A 19370-nucleotide genomic window follows, 5' to 3' on the forward strand; every position below is an offset into this window, starting at 1 on the left:
CTCTCAGGATTTTTGAAGGTTTGAATTTGCAATAGAGTAATAAGGAGGGATGAAAATTTAAGTCATTCTCATTGCAGCTTCCCTGGATGGAATCCTTTTTCCATTTTGCTTTTGTTTGGGCACTAGCACTGATGCTAAGGGTGGCGGTGGTGGGAGCAAAATAGTTTAGGTATGTGAACACTGCCTCCATACTGCTCTCAAGATTGCAGCCCTGTGAACTTGCTTCTGGACTGCAGGTTAAAAACCTGGACCATAGACAGTGAGGATGTTCTGGGTCTACCTGTCAAATACCATTTTCAAAGGATGGAGGTATGCAGATCTTGAAAAAAAACAGCAAGCAGCATTCACATCATTTCAGTTCTAAGTTTGAGTATACGGATTAGGAGTGGCCAGGCAGGGCCTCATAATAATTTGGTGATAATTATTGTACTAAAAATAATGTGGTAGCACTGTGAAGTGGTTGTAGGCATATGCTTAGTATCTTAGGGTTTGTAAAATAATAATATGTAGCCAGAAATTCACTTGTAATTTCTGAAATATTTGCCTATCACCATTCTGTTTTCTCTGTTCCACCTCTTTCTCTCTCACTTCATTTGCCTGGTTTTTATGCTGTTTGAGGCAAGACTGTGTCCCCCTCTATATTTAGAAAGTAACTACTACATTTTAGGTAGTACAGCAATCTTATAATAATAATAGTTTCTTATTTTATTTTCTGGAGTATGTAACTGTAATTACATTAATACTTTGAGTGCTCTAACTATGCTTCATGTATAATACTTAGGAAGAAGAGACAATCTCAAGTGACCATGTCTTCCTGTAAATATTAATTGTATATGACCTTGCAATTGTAAGACATAGCCATAATCAGTCAGTCAGGGCATATGCACCTTCTCTTCTAAGATGCAAGAGATCAGCGTTTGAGATTTCCAGTTAGCATTCACACTCAAGAATTTTCATGGTAGTTGAAGGTTTAATTCCATCCGTAACAGCACAAAAATCTTATCTGCCTCTGCATCACACCTTTGTGGCTGCTATTTTTTTTTTAAAGAAAATATCCTTTTGGATTTTCTTCAGCTGTTCTTGTGTCATGTAAAGATTAGTAATCACAGCCAACAGCCATGTCAGCTAAAGCAACAGAATTGCCTGTGTTTTGACCTTTCTTTAACAGGAGGGAGTGCAGGTTAAAACAGCACTTACCTCATTGCAGTATAGAGGGTTTTTTTTAAGTCCTTAGTTCTTTCCAAACAAAGGAACTAACATTTTGGCGACAGAATTCTGTTTCCTAGGTTTTTGTTTTAAGATGTCGGTGTCATTTCTAGAAAGGCTTGCCTATTTTTCTTATTCATTTCCTTCTTCATTTTAGCCACACGTTTTCTCTCCCCTTTACCCTTGTCTCTAATTCTCCCTAACTCTCTTTCTCACTACTTTTTTTCCCCCCTCTCCAAACTCCCCATATTTTTGTGTTAATTGCAGGAAGCACTCTGAAAGCATTATTTCACTGACCATTTGCACCTATATTTTCCTGATAAGGCTCAGCAATAGCAGTACATATTACCTATCATCAGACTGTTTCAGTTTGCTTCAGACTGCTGGTGCTGGCACTGCTGAGGGAAATACTATTAGGTACAACAACAGACTTGATTTTACCAAATGGACAATTTGTGTTCTCCACTTCCTGAGTCCCCTTCCCCACCCATATTGTCTAAAAACCAAATATAATCCTGTACCCAACTGATCATTTATCTATTTTTCAAGTAAAATATAATCTACCGCTGATGTAATGAAATGTATATGAAAAGCATAGTGAATTTCTCTGAATACTTTTTTCCCCTCATAATTAAAGGTAGTACTTTCCTTCCTCATAATTAAAAGTAGTACTTTTCTTCCTACAGTCCAAGGCCCCTTTTTATGCATAGCTTTTCTTCAAATGAAATTCAGATTAAAGTGCCTGTTATTCAGTACAGTGATTTTCCTTCTTTTTTTTTTATCCTGCTCAGGTTTCACATAGCTTAATGTACACTTTTCCAATGACCTTGAAAACATAGCATATCTCTTTGCCACCTCTCTAAATCCTTTGTTTCTCAAGACTTATTGCAATGTCGATCCACTGAAGACTTTCAATCTGTTTGCCAAAGAAGACTTAATTACCCTACTGCTAGAGAAATACCAAGCTTCTCTGGGTTAGGGATCAGGCACATACAGCAACATAACAAATCTTTTGTGATTTTTAGTTCCTGACTAATAGAAGGTTGCTTTCAAATCCCCTCAAAAATCAATGGCAACTTTTGTTTTAAGTAGTTTTTGTCCTGCATTTGTAATTAAAATGTCCTGCTGGGGACATTGCCATGCTGTGTTTCTATTTCCTTTCTGAAATCTTTCCAGAAAAGATACTGACCGAGCAAATATCTGTATTTGTCATGTAGAATTTCTTGACTGTTCAAACAAATTTAAAAAAAAAAATTTATGAAAAGTTAGAATGATAAAAAGGAAGAGGCACAGACATTTCTATATGTCACTTGCATTGTTTCTATATATCACAGGCTACAAAGCATTATTATAATTATATTGAAAATTAATGTATTCAGTTTCCAAAATGTCATTAGTCACTTTTTCTCAGAATGCTGCATTTAAACATCATAGACTAGATGCATGCAAAGGGTTTACATGAGGCCTATGGTTCACTTAAGGATTCCAAGCAGTGCTTTAGTGGGACTTGAGAGGTCTATAGGTCTTATGCTTTCACTACTGCAGAAATTTTGTCCAGCCATATTAAGCCATAAGAGGAAAAGAAGGTAACCATTATTTCTGCATCATATTTCCCTAGCTTTTTAAGTATAATAAAACCACTGCTCAGGAAAAAAGAGTATGCAGTGTTCTATTCTGTTAGCTATTCTCTTGTATATTTTGCTATAGAAAATCATTTAAGCATGGGACTTTGTATCTGATGTGATTGATGGCTGTCTAAATAGGGGAATATCTAGTGGTTGGGAAGTGCTATTATTTTTGCATATAATGTTGGTGACACCAGTGCTGGAATACTATGTTCACAACTATTGCCCACATGTTAAAAACTATATTTTGAAAAGTAGAGAGGTTCCTGGAAAGAGCTGGGGTGGGAGGTGGGGGGGAGTGGAAACTATAATGGGAGAGGAAAAGCATTAAAAAAAAAGATGACATGGTAGGGGACCTACAGATCAGTGGTCACCCGGGAGACAGTGTCCACCAAATAATAGAATTCACCATAAGGCATAGAGTGGGAAAGGTAACTAGTAGTGTGGAAGTGCTTGACTTTAGGAAGGCTGACTTCAGTGAGCTCAGGCATTTAGTCAATGACACACTGCAGTGTAAGAGATTTGGTAAGATGGGAGCCCAAGAAGGGTGGCTGTGCCTTAAGGAAGCGATCCTTCGGGCACAGAGGGAGATAATCCCAATGCATAGGAAAAGGGGGAAAGGGGCCAAGAGACTTCCTTGGCTAACCAGAGAAATCCAGAGCAGCCTAAGGGCAAAAAGGGGGGCATATAAGCAGTGGAAATAGGGAGAAATTACTAAAAAGGAGTATGCCTCCTCAGCTCGCAGTTGTAGGGAGGCAGTTAGAAAGGCCAAAGCTACCATGGAGCTAAGGATGGCATCCCAAGTTAAGAATAACAAAAAATTGTTTTTCAGATATATAGGGAGTAAAAGGAAGGCCCAGGGTGGTATAGGACCACTACTAAACAGGCAAAAGCAATTGGTGACAGACAGGGGGGAAAAGGCTGAACTCCTCAATGAGTTATTTGCCCCAGTGTTCCTAAACGAGGGGCAAAACAAGTCTCACAGTGGGTTTGTAGAGAGACAACAGCTGGGTACCAGACTACCAAGCATTGACCCTGAGATGGTGCAGAGTCACTTGGAAGGACTGGATGTGTTTAAATCGGCAGGCCCGTATGAGCTCCATCTGAGGGTACTGAAGGCACTGGCTGATGTCATTGCACAGCCACTGGTAAGAATATTTGAGCACTTGTGGTGCACGGGCCAGGTCCCAAAAGACTGGAAAAGGGCCAGTGTGGTTCCTATTTTCCAGAAGTGGAGGAAGGGGGAACTAGGCAACTATAGGCCAGTCAGTCTCACTTCCATCCCTGGTAAAGTCTTTGAAAAGATTATTAAGGCTCACATATGTGAGAGCCCAGCAGGAAAAATTATGCTGAGGGGAAACCAGTATGGATTCGTAGCAGGTAGATCATGCCTGACTAATCTAGTCTCTTTTTATGACCAGGTTACAGAGTACCTGGATGCAGGAGTAGGGGTAGATATTGTTTACTTAGACTTCAATACGGTATCCTACCCTATACTGGTGAACAAAGTAAGAGGCTGTGACTTGGATGATTACACAGTCTGGTGGGTGGCAAATTGGCTAGAGGGTCGTACCCAGAGAGTGGTGGTGGTTGGGTTGATATTGACCTGGAGGGACATGGGCAGTAGGGTCCTGCAGGGCTTAGTCCTTGGACTGATAGTCTTCAATGTCTTCATCAGTGACTTGGACGAGGGAGTGAAGTATACTCTGTCCAAGTTTGTGGATGATACAAAACTGTGAGGAGAAGTGGACACACCGGAGGGCAGGAAACAACTACAGGCAGATGTGGACAGGTTGGACAAATGGACAGAAAACAATAGAATGCAATTTGACAAGGAGAAATGCAAAGTGCTGCACCTAGGGAGGAAAAATGTCCAGTATACCTAATGCCTAGGAAATGACCTGCTGGGTAGCACGAAAGCAGAAAGGGATCTAGGAGTCCTAGTCGACTGTAAGATGAACCTAAGTTGTCAGTGTGATGAAGTCATCAGCAAAGCTAACGGCACTTTATCATGCATCAGCAGATGCATGACAAACAGAACCAAGGAGGTGATACTTCCCCTGGTCAGACTGCATTTGGAGTACTGCGTTCAGTTTTGGGTGCCACACTTTAAGAGGGATGTAGATAACCTGGAGAGAGTCCAAAGAAGGGCCACTCATATGGTTAAGAGCTTGCAGGTCAAGCCCTACGAGGAGAGACTAGGACACCTGGACCTCTTCAGCCTCTGCAAGAGACGGTTGAAATTCATCATGGGGGCGCAGAAGGGAATTGGTGAGGCTCTACTCACCAAGGCCCCCTGGAGGTTACAAGAAATAATGGCCATAAGCTAGCAGAGAGCAGATTTAGACTGGACATTACGAAGAACTACTTCACAGTTAGAGTGGCCAAAATCTGGAATGGGCTCCCAAGGGAAGTGGTGCTCTCCCCTACCCTGGGGGTCTTCAAGAGGAAGTTTGATAGGCATCTGGCTGGGGTCATCTAAAGCCAGCACACTTTTCTGCCTATGCAGGGGGTCGGACTTGATGAACTTTTGAGGTCCCTTCCGACCCTAACATCTATGAATCTATAAGACTGATATTCATAAGTAGAGACAGTCAAAACATGCTGATGTTTTTTACTCAAAATGTTTCCCTGGAAGCATTAAAAAAAAATCCAGAACCTGGAAGACCTGATATGAGCTGCTCTAGGTATACCCTTTGGACTGAACCCTGAGGTGTAGTCTACCATCTAAGGGCTTCTACATTTCTACATTGCTTAGCTCTGATAGCAGGTAGTGGAATGGGTCTTCTGAGCTATTTTATCCGGTTCCCTTGCATTCATAGGCAGTTGGTAACCAACAGAGTCCCTCAAATCTCCACTTCAAACTCTCACCCACAACCACAAGGAACAATATCTGAAATATCATAAACATCCCATGCCACAGCTAAAAGCAGTGGTGACAGAGGCACTGCCTGTGCCTTGCCACTTCAATGACTGGGAAGATATCAGTTAATTAATGCTCAGGTGGTTTATTGCTGCTTCAAAACTTCATTCCTGTGATAGTTAGAATTCAGCTGGGTACCAATCAAAATGTATCCATCAGTGATTTGTAGTCATTTAGCTTTGTGTCTGTTGTTTTTCAGCCTAAAAAGCTCTTTACCTTCTCTAACATTCACCCTACTTGCATAGTTATAAAAAGGTATCATATCCCCTCTCCCTTTTGGTTTCTCTAAAGTCAGCAAGACAAACTTCTTTAATCTTCCATAAAGAAAGGTTTCTGTTTCATCTCTCTGAAATCCCTGGCTTAAACTGGATCTTGAGTCCTAAATTCACAGCAAATAGGTTTTCCAAATTGGAAAAAAAACAAACCTAACTGGAATGTTAGCTGCAGGAGGGAAGACAGCAAGGGAGCAACTGCAGCCTCGGTGCAGTAAACTGCCTATTAAACTAAGGGAGCATGACTGCAATCAGTCATCTGACTGGAAGGGGAGGAGCCCAGGAGAGATGAGCCTGAAGAAGAGGAGTAGTGTGGCCCTGAACTCTGCGCGGGGAAGAGCTTCTGCCAGCACAGGCAGGTAAGGGGTGGAAGCTGCAAGCCAGAACAGGGACTCCAGAGACTCAAAGAGGGCTGGCAACTGGGGAAGAGGCTTTTGCAGCAGCCTGGATATTTAAAGCGTTGAGCTGACATAGTTTTATCGGAGCCAGAGGTAGTAGCTGGAGGGGAGGACAGGAGGCCACACTGGGGTTTCTGGTAGGACACTCAGCATCAGGCAGCCTATTCTTGGTCAGTGACCAGAGGTCTGAGGAAGCAAGCAGTACAACCCTGGGTCAGGAACCCGAGAAGTCAGAGTGGAGACAGTGAGGGCAGCCCCACCTGGGGTCAGGGCTGTTGAGGATGGGAAGAGTGCATGAAAAAGGACCCAAAAAGGGCAGGACTAGGGCCAGGGACCTGGAAGCTGAGCTCTAGGGGAGTGGATCTAGGCTGAGGGGGGCACAGCTAGAGAAAAAGGGCTGAAACCCCAACAAAGGGTTGAAGTCTGAGGGTCAAGTGTTGCAGTGGGCCCAGTGGGTCCCTCCACAGTGATTAGGTACTATCTGTGAGGCCTGGGCATAGCTATAGGGGCAGGAGGCCATAAATAGCCCATAAAGTAAGTGGTGTCCTTTGGGACCATAACTCAGTGTAACAGGGAAGCAAGGGAAGCTGCCCCCAGGGTCCCAAGAGTGATCCCAGTCTGGCTCAGCCTTGCTCTGGGGACACTAAGGTGTGGCAGGTGAGGAAGAAGGGCGGGCACCTCAAAGAGCCAGAGCAGGGGTGACACATAGAGGATGCACCTGATTGTGGTGGTGCACCCCCTCCAAAAAGGTGCCATCTATGCTGTTGGCGGTGCCTGTGGGTGGTTGCCTCTAGCCACTCCCACCGCCTCCCCTCCGCCACTGATACCACCGGCAGCATCTGCAGGAGGTTAGCAGTCCCCACTGGCCACTGCCGCTGCTGCCATTGGTGTCTGTGGGTGATTGCCAACCCCTGGTGGTTGCCGCTGCAGGTAGTTGCCACTGCCAGTGGCACCAGCAGTGTCTGCAGGAGCTCCTGCTTACTGTCGCCATGCTTCTGCCACCGCTGTATCCCCCCAGCTGTTGGGCACATGCCTTGTTCATTAGCCAGATTATAGGGCAGGGATAGAGGGGCCACCAAGAGGGTGTTACAGCCACAGTCAGAGGCCAGGACCCACTACACCCCCATACCCCATGGGGGGAATTGCAGTCCTTTGGAATTTTGGTAGCTGCTGGTTAAAATATGACTTTTTGCCTGAGTTCTTTTAAAAAAAAAATCAAATTCTTTAAAAAAATCAAAATTTCACAGGAACTAGTTGTACCAATTTTGAATATAAGTACATCCAGAGGGATAAAATACCAGTCACTAAAAAGGGATCTTAAGTTTAAGAGACAGAGATAGAGACAGGGATTGAAACTGAAGGCAGAAAAACGTTGTGTTAGAGATGAGGCACACATTTTACTAATGAGGGATGATTTACCATTGGCAAGAAATATGAAATGAAAAGAAGGATTTTTCATCTCTTGGCATCTTCAAATGAAACTGATGAAGATGTTTAAAATAAGTATATACTTAAGTGTTTTTCTATATGTAGCCCAGGCCTTCTCCACTTGAAGGGGATTGTTAGCTGGCAGGTATGCTGTTCAGTTTCCCTCTGTCCCTACAGAACCAGGCCAGGACAGTCAGGGGACTTAACTATATACAAATGTATTTACATTAACTTATCACAAGGGAAAGGAACATGGATATAAACATATGTACAATGAATACATCTATATATGTATAAGATATCTAAACCAGTAACATAAACAATATGGTAAATGACATAAAAACTTATACCAGTGCTCCAGATACAGGTAAATCACCAGTAAGTATCTGATCTGAAACAGATAAACCTCAAAGATAAACAATCCCGAGGGGATATCCCAATGCCCTTGGGCTTTTCCCGAGCCCTACAAAGAAGCTGGTAATTTTAGGGGGGCCCTCTCAGTGGGACCTCCCCTTTTAGGAGCCCTTAACTAACCAGGGGGGTGACTCCCCTCCCCTCTGGGAATCCTCTTTTCCCTGCAACTCATGGCTCCCAGGCCTGGAGGGTGGTCCTCATCCTCTGCACCAGGCTGCTCTTTTGCCTGCAGTGGGCTTCGGGGATGAGGAGTGTCTGGAACAGGGCTCCACTATGCAGGGCTTCTGGGCGTCTGGCTTGGCCCTGTTGGCTGGCTCAGTAGCCCGAGCACCTGGCTCTTTGGACTCAACCTTTCTCTATGGGTTGGAGGCCTGGGCTGCCTCATGTAGCACCAGGCTCGGTCCACTCCTGGACCCTCCATGCAGCGCCTCCTGTACCGAGCTCCCAGCCTTGTTTCGGGGGTTAAGGACCTGAGTCGCCCAAGTGCTCCAAACATCCTACTCTGTGCACTGTGTCTCTGGCCACACACCAGAGGTTGAAGACTGGAGCTGCCTCATGCAGCTCCCAGGGGCTGGATGCTGAGAGCCTAGTTGCTGGAGCTGTCCACCTTTCCCCACTGATGGAAGTCTTCAGGGGCACTTCTGGGCTACTGCCTCACCCTGGTGAGCAGCTCTCCTCAGCTCTTCTAAGCCCCGCTCTTCTCTCTCTCCTGGACTTGCTTCCCTCATACTGGGCATGCAGCTCCTTTTATATGCTCCAGGGCTCCACCCCTGAAGTCTTCTGGACCTGAGCGTTGCAGTCTTCAATCAGATCCATGGGGAGGGCGGGGGGATTCCTCCCCCTCCTCTCAGGAAAGGGGCGTGACTGATCTCCTGGCTGCCTCCTGATTGGGGAGTGAGCTCCACCAATTAAAACAGCTAGATTTCAAGCCTGGGACTCAGCCCAAGCTCCAAAAGGCATGCCTGACACATATATATTGGTGGTCTTTTGATTCCATTTTGAACCAGAAGCATCAATGATGAGGTTAGGACTGATATTTGCTATCTATCCTGAAATGGAGTGTTTGGTTTCCTGTCCTTCTTGTTCTTTGCGTATGTCTCTTAGTACCCCGGAAAGCAAGAAGAATATCACTCACCTCACCTTAGTGTAAACACCCCATCAGCCTCCCTTCCCCCACACCGGCCCAGATCAGTACCACTGCAACCCCCTGCCCTACCCAGCACCCTGGATCTCCTCTTACTTCACCTCACTTACTAGTGGCTGCCCATGTGTTCTGCCCCAGAGGAGCAGGCCAGGAAGGGTTAAACTGCTTGCCTGGGCAACATGGCTGCTGCTCTGTGCACCAGAAGAGCAGCAGCCAACTTCCAGGCGGGCAAGTTAGCCCTTCCCTGCCTGCTCTTAGATAGCATGGGCATCCAAGTAATGCCATGATGGGTAGGCGGGGCATGGGCCTCACAGCATATTCATGCAGCTCCAGCATGAGGTGCAATAGGGCCCTTATAAGTTGGGACACTCTCTCATTTCCTAAATCCCTTTGATCATTGCTTGGCCTTTCAAAATTTACCGGGATTTTGACATTTCCACATATGGCTCTGTGGCAAAGCTCTGTCTCAAAGACCAACCAATAGGAAGTCATTTTAGTGGAATGATAATGTAAAGGTACAAAATCTCTCCAAAGGAATACCAAAAGAAGGCTACATCTTCCGAACTGATGTACAACATAAGAATAAGCACAAAAAACCAGTATGTTGTAATATCCCTGCAAGCAGAGAATGTTTTTTCATTCTTTAGAAGTAGTCACTTTCTTTGCAGATTGTTTTCCTTCTTTGTGCTTTTTTTTTTGAAATGACATGACATTCTGTCTTCATTTATTGACATATTTTAGCAAAAATGCACCCTGACAATGTCATGGTAAACCTCGTCTCCTTAAGAGTTTCAGTGAGTATGCTGTGATAGATGTTAATTCAACAGCTGTCCTTAAGCACTACTTTTGTGACCATGTGGCCATTCCTTCGTCTATAAAATCTGATTTTGCTCATTACCTTCACTCCACATTTTGTTATTTAACTCTTTTAGTCTGTTGGCTTAATGATTATGCTTACTAGGGGGAAAAGGGGAAAAAACCCTGTTCTGTGTGACTAGAAGCCCTAGTCTTGCAAGTAATCAGTAGCATTGTCACTGTTCAGATCTTACCTACATGATAACTGGAATCAAAATGATTCCTTTCCTTTTTCAAGTCTTTATGACAAAGTGTTTAGTAGAATTTGCAGATTTGTTGAACTCTGACAGGACTACACCCTGACTGCTTCTGCCATGGCCTCAAACTTGTGACTTCTAGGCTACCAACCATGAGTTCTAGTACCCATGTCGCCCCATCCCCCATCAAAATGATTACATTGCTTGTAAATGACAACTTTTGTTAGTCTGAACATCTGGATTTTGCACTAGAAGTTTCAATATAAATAGTCATTTTATTTTTTGCAAATTAAATATTTTTCAGAAGTCTTGTTTGTGTGAACCCCAATTCATTTCAACCTTTAAAGACATGGTTTGACCTAAAGAAGTTAGATTTCTAGCTTTGGCATCACATGGTCTTGAACTCAACTGAAATGCAAAATATGTCACAGTATGATGGCATAAACATGCCAGATGAGCGTATCCTGTTTCCCAGGATCCTACCCTAGGGAAGGGGTGTCAAACTCACCTAGGTGTTGGATCCAGGCCCTGGGACTCCTTGCAGGTCAGATCCAACCCAGAGTATGAGGGGAGTCTACTAGGGGTAGGGGCAATGCAGGATCCAGCTGGGACTGGAGCAGTGCAGGGTCTGGCAGTCAGTAGTAGCTGAGGCAGTGACAGGAGGATGGCGGTGGCAGTGAACTTGGCTCACTGCTGATGGCCATGCTCAGTGGGGCCAAAGCACCCAAATACAAGTGCCTTTCAGCAGCACCGAGCCCTTTAGCCAGCCTACAGGTTTGCCACTTCTCAGTCTGCCTTCCTGTATAAGCAGACTCACAGCTCTGTGACCAGCTTCCCCCAATCAACCACTCTCTGCACTGCCCTGTAGCCAAGCCAGCTTCTTTTGCAGACTGTGCTCTATGTTATCTTGTAGCCACTTTTTTCTACTGCCTGGATTTGCTCTAAGTGGAGTAGGTTACTCAGTTGCCTAATTTCAGCAGCCCACTCAGCTCTGCAACTGCTACTCTTTAATCCTCTGCCTGGAGCCCAGCCCTCATAAGCCATTCCTTTTTCTATCTCATTCCAGATAAGTGGCCTGCAGATTTCCTGTAGCTTGGCAGCTACTGCTTTTCTGTTTTAAACGCTGATTCCATTGCTGGTCCTTTTCTTTCTTTTATTAACAGGAGGTTAGGGTCCCCTAACCAACAACTAACAGTGAGGAGCAAGGCATCATCCTGAGTATTTGTTTTGATTCATCCTACGGACCCTGGGTTCATCTCATCACTGTCTGATACCTGGTACTCAAAAGGAATACCAGAAGCATGTAACAAATGCCCATGCTAATTTATACAGTGTTATTCAGCACAGTATAAGCAGCATGTAGGTTTTTCATGGTCCCAGCAAATGATTATCTGATGTCCTATCATAAAATATGAAAATCCTCATCCTATCACTGTAAAACATTTTACCAAAGATTATAGTCATGCTGGGTACAATGCAGGAAACAGGAATGATTAACCATTATTTGTGAAACAGAAAATCCACCAGAGGTTGAAAGGAGTAAGCAAAATCTATGAATCTGTTCAGAACTCATTTGACAAACTTGACAGCCAGACAAATGGCAGCATATGTATTCTTTGCCCATGCTGGTGTTAGAGCTTCAGAAGAATTTTGAATGAGCAGCATTAAGCATTAGGGCTGGCCCGAAAAAAATATTTTGAGGTTTTGTGGTGGATTCTCAGGGTACAAACTTTGCTCTGTTTCTATAAAAGGAAAATTTTTGCTTTTTTGAAGGGAAAAATATGGAGACTGGAGGGGATGGTGGAGTTAAAGAAAGAGAATGTCCTGGATGGGGCAGGATCCCAGTGGTTGGTGCAATATTCATAAATATTGATTTGGACAGAGGCAGACAGACATAGGAAATAATTTAATGGAGCCAGGGATCTCTCAATTCCATTCTGAATCTGAGAAACCATCACTGGTCAGGCCAGAGCTGATTCTGGGCGCCGCACTTCAGGAGGCATGTGGACAGCATTGAGAGGGTCCAGAGGAGGGCCACCCGCATGATCTGGGGACAGCAGGGCAGGCCCTATGAGGAGAGGCTACGGGAGCTGAACCTGTTCAGCCTTCGCAGAAGAAGGCTGAGGGGGGACCCGGTGGCTGTCTATGCACTTACTAGGGGGGACTAGGGTTTGGGAGAGACCTTGTTCCCCCGAGCGCCCCCAGGGGTAACAAGGAATAACGGCCATAAGCTGCTAGAGAGTAGGTTTAGACAAGCCATTAGAAGGCACTACTTCACAGTCAGGGCAGCTAGGATCTGGAACTGACTTCCAGGGAAAGTGGTGCTGGCTCCTACCCTGGGGGTCTTTAAGAGGAGGCTCGATGTTTACCTGGCTGGAGTCAACTTTCTCTCCTGCCCAGGGCAGGGCGTTGGACTAGAAGATCTGCAAGGTCCCTTCCGACCCTATCAATGAAACTATCTATGAAACTATGAATCACATTGAATTAGCTTTTTTCTAAAGAAGAAGAATTTCTTCAATAGAAGACATTTCATTTTGAATCTTTAAGTGGCACAGCTACTTTCCAGTTTGCTGGTTGTGAGTTCACGCTGTGACATGATGATATTATGTCACATTGGCATTTTTATCCTTCACTGTTCCAATTAACAAGTTGCTATTGTTTCATTTTAGTTTGGGAGACATCATATTGAAGACCTTTTTACTGATTTTCGAGATGGACGAAGACTTCTGGAGCTCCTTGAAGGTCTTACAGGCCAAAAACTTGTATGTGTATATTTACATATTTACAGATCTTGCTAGTGTCAGAGTGATGTTGTAGCCATGATGGTACAAAAATTATGAGGCAAGGATTTTTTAGGGTGATCTCTCTTAATGGACCAACTATGTAACTGGGATAGAGTTAGACAAGCTTTCAAATGCAACACATTCTTCTTTGCATTCAAAAGCTTGTTTAACTACCCAGCTACATACTTGGCCCAATAAGAGAGATAACACTAAGAAATCCTTGCCCCTTGCAGGTCTCGCTACACAGTTATTTATAGTTAGCATGATTTATAGTTTATATATAGTATGATTTATTTACGTTTACAGCACGATTTAAGTCCTTATTCATTAAGTGGCACAGGTGCAATGGGAGCCTCCATGAGGTACTGAGCATGTTTAGGTCCCACTGAGAACTGAGGCACCCAGCACCTTTAATTTTTAAAGTCTAAATCAAGCAGGAATGAAAACTGAGTTTGAATTTTAGGGAGAAGTTTTCTATTCTACCGGCTCTACGTTATGCATACATTGTCGAGTTATATTTAAGAAGCTCAAGGCTTAGCCAACTAAAACAACAGATTCAAATATATACAATTGATTTTACAATAAATTAAGAATTACAAAAGCTTTGTTCAACAAATTTGACATTTAATGTCTGTCTTTGGGTCCAGAGTGCCTTATATAAAAAGGGCATCAAAACTTACACTTACTGGCCACACATACATGAGATGCCCACTGTGTAGTAGCTCATTGCTGCTGTGCAGTTAGTGTCACCAGGCAACCTTACAGGAACGCTACTGCACAGTAATGCTGGTTACTGTGCAGTCATTCAGTACTGGTTATGCAAGTAGTAAATGACTGCGCAGTAATAACTGCTCAGTCAGCATCTCGTGGAGACATGCCCAAAAAGATGTAAATGCTAAATTAATACTGTCTGTTGCATTCCTTTTCACTGTTGGTGAGCCTGAGAATTTTCTCTCAAACTTTCTCACAAATGTAGAAAAACAAGCTGACAGTCTGAGTCAAATTCCAGAGAGGATATACTTGCAAATATTATACATGCTGATGCTTATCTATTTGGTTGTCATGGTAATGTTCCTAAATTGTTCCATGGAACTGAAGATTAATCATAATAAAAACAACCCAGATTTATCTGATTCTAGTATACATTTTGATGATATGTTCACTGAAAAATGTCAGAAACCAAATTAGCACTCAAACTAAAGATCCGGTTTGTTTCAAAATTATTTTTATTTATTATTATTTAGGGGTGTGACTATGTACAGTGAATAATAATATCTTCTTCAATACTGTCATAAACTTGCAAAACACAAATCCTTGGGGATAATGAAATGTTCTCATTATGTACAGCAATATCTCTATATATATTATTCTATATGCTGGGCAGTCAGTGTTATTTTATTTGGCTTACAGGCAAAAGAAAAGGGTTCCACAAGAGTTCATGCTCTGAACAATGTCAACAAAGCACTGCAGGTCTTGCAGAAAAATAACGTAAGTAATCATCTGGATGAGGTCAGAATGTTCTGCAGACAGCATGCTTCATGTTTTGTAAGTGATAGCTCAAACCCTGAATATGTGATACAGGTTCTTCAGCCTCCTTATAATGAAACCAGTATTGGTAAATGGATTCAACTTACCACCGGGTTCTGCTCCAGCATGAGCCATTTGTGATGAATATAATCAAAATGGTTTAACCTCTGCTGCCAAAAACTGTCTGACTAATAAGTATATCCTAAATGCTATGTGGAACTGATCAACAAGCACAAATTTTGATTATCTGGTGGTGTTTAAAATAAATTTTGAAATGTTAATTACAATAAAGTGAGGCTATCCATCAGAATTTCAACTCATGAAATGTCTAGCTTCTGAATATGATTAAACAGAGTCCAAAAAACCTGAGTTTTTCCTTTGGTGAAACAATTTCTAATAAATTTCCTTAGGTGATTGTTGGATAATAACATTAAAGAAGTGAATCTGGTCAAAAAGAACAGTCAGTTCTATTCTGCCAATATTGAATTTTCAGGCCAATATGCTGCTTATAATGTTGAAGTAAATATTCTCTTAATATCTTCTTCTTACAAGCATTCTAATTGACCAATAACTTTACCAGACACTTTTAGTGGCCACCTAATTATATCACATCTCCTCCTCAAGAATAAATTCAGATAAATTATAACATTCACTTAAACCTAACAGTAAGCTGTGATGGAATAATAATAATGTATTCTCAGCCACATATTATATTGGATTTCTTGATAGGTATAGTAGGTCACTCAATGTGCTTGCATTCAGATGCTGCATAGATTCATTGATTTTATAAATCTAAGGTCATTTTTACCTATCTGTGCATTTGTGCATAAATGAAAGTGACCTTATGTGAGAGGTGTAAAGACCTCTTTTATCCATTTAGGAGGTCATATATTTGAAATTGAAAAATATAAAAACAATTTGCCAAATCTATAAAACTATAAGGATCCATTGTGCAATATACAGGTGAAATATAATTTTGGAAAAAAAATAGTAATCAGATATTCATCTAAATAGATCTTCATTTCATTCACACCTACATCTAGTACGTTGTTAATTCTGTAAACAGTTTAAAGTCTGTTTAATGGATATTATCAAACTCTATTAGTGTATTTTTTATTCAAATTCTAGCACACAGCATGCCTTTGTAATGCATGCAGAAGTTTAGCACATGCTAGTCCAATAGAAAGAAACAATCGTTAGTTAGTTAGTTAGTTAAGAAAATGTACTGAGTGTTAAGGTCATTTATGCCAATTAAAAAATATCCCTATTAATTTCTTAAGGCTTCATGAGGTCCCATGCACATCACACACTATTTTAAAGTCAAAAGTTCTTGCTACAAAAATACCTTTCCAGAAGTTGTCATTATTTGAGCCCATTTACTCTGCATTGTCACTATATAGGATAAGTACCTTCCTGAGCTTTGAGAATGTCTCAGAAGCAATGACTGGGGCCACATGAGAGCTATATCATGGCACTGAATATTTTGAAAGCAAGATTATAAAGGGATCATGTGGTTTTAACTCCAAATGCCACAGACCTAGAAAACAAGAGGGGATTGTCTTGTATCTGTGTAAACAGATGGACTATGATAAAGGGTTACAGTAAATGTTATTTATCCTAAACCTTGCTTTTCAAATATCCTCAGAGTTTAAAGTAAAGTGTTATGGAAGGCTGCCTCCCCTTCCTCTTCTATAAGTAGAACTCCTCCTCCTCCTTCTCCTGGTTTAGATGAACATTATTTTTATCTGGCTCGCCCTTCAGCTTTGGCTAATGGAGAGAGAACTTCCCCGTTTGGTTCATTCTCCCTTAATCACTCTACATTCCCATTTGGTAGGAATTTAATGATCAGACCAATTCCTAGTTAAGTGAGCTGAAGAGCTTTGATTAAACAAGGACTGTTGGACTGGCCTCCCAGAGCAACCCTTAAGCCTAGATGCTAAACTGAGAGAATAGTTCTGTGTAAAATTATGTAAAAATGTCCAGGTCAAAGTCGTACAGATTTCTTAACTGGAAACCTAAGAAGGCAAAGCTTAAACTGATTTCACTTTAACCCCAGTAGACAACATTTTAGGGTCTAAGGCCTTTGTTCACTTTATGACTTGATGCGATCTAATCTACCATCCCAGCAATCACGCTCCCTGCCATGCCACATGTGCATAGCTTCCAACCTATGGTGTCCCTCTTGGATGTGCCTCTTCTTGAATGCTTGTGTGTGTCATCTGACAGAATTTGGTCTCTACTGGTATTTTTCTTCTGTGTTACCTGGCTTCTCTGGGTTTGGTCATGTACTGGAACCCTTGCTGTGTAGCAAAGCTCAGAGTAAAACTAAGATTTAACCCTTTATTATTAAGACACAATACATGTGAGTGAATAGATGTATAAGTACTGCATTTACTCAAGTACAAGATACCCCTGAATATGGAACAACTCCCTCCCCAGATTAGATTCTATATTTGGAAAAATATAAATTTGTTTTCATTTTCCAGGTATGGAATTTAACTATTGGAGGTTTGCCTTGAATTTGTCCCCCTCCTACTGCTAAAGCAGGAAAAATAAATTGGGGAGGGACCACATTGCCCACTTGCCGTCTCCCCACTCAACTTCTCCCTGCAGTCCCTTCTCCCCTTTACTATTAGACCATGCACTCCTTGAACACATGGAAGTGAGGGACAAAATTGAAAATAGTGACTTGGAAATAAACATGCCTCTAGACTTAATTCATTCAGAATGGGTGTATTTTATCTTTTCTGAAACTGCAGTAAGTTTTAGCACAGGTAAACATACTTTTAAGTACGCCTCTGGTCAAATTAGCCAGATCAGTTCCAAATCCTTTGAGTCATTCAAAAACCTTATGTTGCCTTACTACCAGCAAGTATCCTCCATCCTAGACTTTTCAGCCTGTGGCTTCGGATACTTCCAAATCTTTTGGAAGGCATCTTATGTTCAGGCCCAAGCCTGGAGCCTTGGTGTTCAGATGACCCCAAGTTTCACTTGCCCTCAGCCATATGGCCACAAGAGCAAGCTTGAGAGGAGTCTCTCATTTCATAGTTTCATAGAAGTTAGGGGCTGGAAGAGACCTTACAGATCATGGGGTTCAGCCCCCTGCACTTGGGCAGGAAAGACTCCTGGGGGATTTCCATAAAGTCAGTGTGTAGCTGACATCCTTCCCCTGAAAGCTGGCCAGTGGGAAGCTAACTATGAGGCTGTTGTGGGGAGTCCTGTCCACAAGCAGACAGTGGTGCACCGTTCACTACACAAAGCCATTTTTAAGCCACCTACTTAGTCAGAGTACTTTCCCCTGCCACCTTCATGGCCCTGGTATTTCCTCAGCCATGTAAGTATATATAGTACAAAATATGCATGTTATTAGTCCAAAGCCAAAAGGCTCATGATTTACCATATAGTTCATTGAGCTCGGTCCCAGCAGAATTAACAGCATTTCAAGCCACGGAGACCCTGCAGCTCAGCACTGCTCACTATGCGTTTGTACTCTAGATGTACCCACAAAGAATCCATGTGCTGACCGCCCCCAACTCATGCCTGGAACCAGGTTTTCTTGTTATGAGTCCTGGGATCCTCTAAAAATGTATATGCAAATGAGGCACAGGACAACTTGGTCTGGCTGCAACTTATGTAAGGAGGGGCCACACTGGTCATATGCAAAAGGCTGAGAGAGGTAGCAAGAGAGGGATTCTGGGTGAACTCTTTGGGGCCCTATTGGTGATGGTTGCCAGACATTTAAGGCTGCTTAAGAACTGGAAATCATTGGAAATGGGAAAGAAAGGCACAGCTCAGTTGTGGGAGTGAAGAAGTTGAAGTGTGGCTTCTTAGCCTCTTGAAGGCTCAGATCAAGCATAGTAGCTTCTTAACCTGGCAGGGAAAATACTATCTGTGTCCAAGAAGGCAGTTTTCCTGAACCACCCAGTGGGAGAACTCCTCTTTTGCCATGGTTCAGTACCCGCCGAGGTGCAGCAGCTTTAAGCCCAGTTTATGGAAATGGGAATCTCCTCCCTTGCTTGCTCCAAGCGCCTTATGGGTAAGGGCAAGCAAAACTCTGGGGCATCTGAATGCCAAGCCTCTAGGTTTGGGTCTGCATGTAGGATGCCCACCAAAGGCTTTGGAAACATCTGAAGCCCCAGGTGTGGGTGGAGGATGTTTGCAGGTAGTATGGCCACTTATGGTTCTGGACTCCTGGATTTGGAATTAGTTTTGGCTAATTTGGCTTCAGATACAAATTACTCCAATAGTTTTTTTTTTAATAATTTGTATCTGAAGCCAAATTAGCCAAAACTAACTCCAAATCCAGGAGTCCAGAACCATAAGTGGCCATACTACCTGCAAACATCCTCCACCCACATTTCTCCACCCACATTTCTCCACCCACAAGTCACTCCAGTAGTTTTTTTTTTTAATGACTTCTGGAAGCAGTTTAATGATAAAAAATGCATTTAAAGATGTTTCCTTGTATCAGAATGTAACATGAGGAGCTTTTTTCCCCATGCTGATTGGAGGAAAAAACCTCGTCTTATAATCAGAGGATCCTGGTTTTCTCTACTTTAAAAGAAATCCCCAATTTTCAGTTAAAAAACAAACAAACA

General features: G+C 42.7%; 1 protein-coding gene across 7 annotated transcripts in view; it reads left to right on the forward strand.

Annotated features, from left to right (window-relative positions):
* DMD (dystrophin) overlaps positions 1-19370 on the forward strand; it is a 2140576-nt gene that overhangs the window by 619794 nt on the left and 1501412 nt on the right. For all 7 annotated transcript variants that reach the window (XM_090061814.1, XM_090061802.1, XM_090061811.1 and 4 more), the window contains exons 3-4: positions 13132-13224; positions 14656-14733. In XM_090061814.1, the coding sequence (XP_089917940.1) occupies positions 13132-13224; positions 14656-14733 (171 nt within the window). The remainder of the gene's footprint in view (positions 1-13131; positions 13225-14655; positions 14734-19370) is intronic.

This window comes from Crocodylus siamensis, chromosome 1 (genome assembly GCF_052110815.1).
Source record: "Crocodylus siamensis isolate JL-2025a chromosome 1, ASM5211081v1, whole genome shotgun sequence".
Lineage (NCBI taxonomy): Eukaryota > Metazoa > Chordata > Crocodylia > Crocodylidae > Crocodylus > Crocodylus siamensis.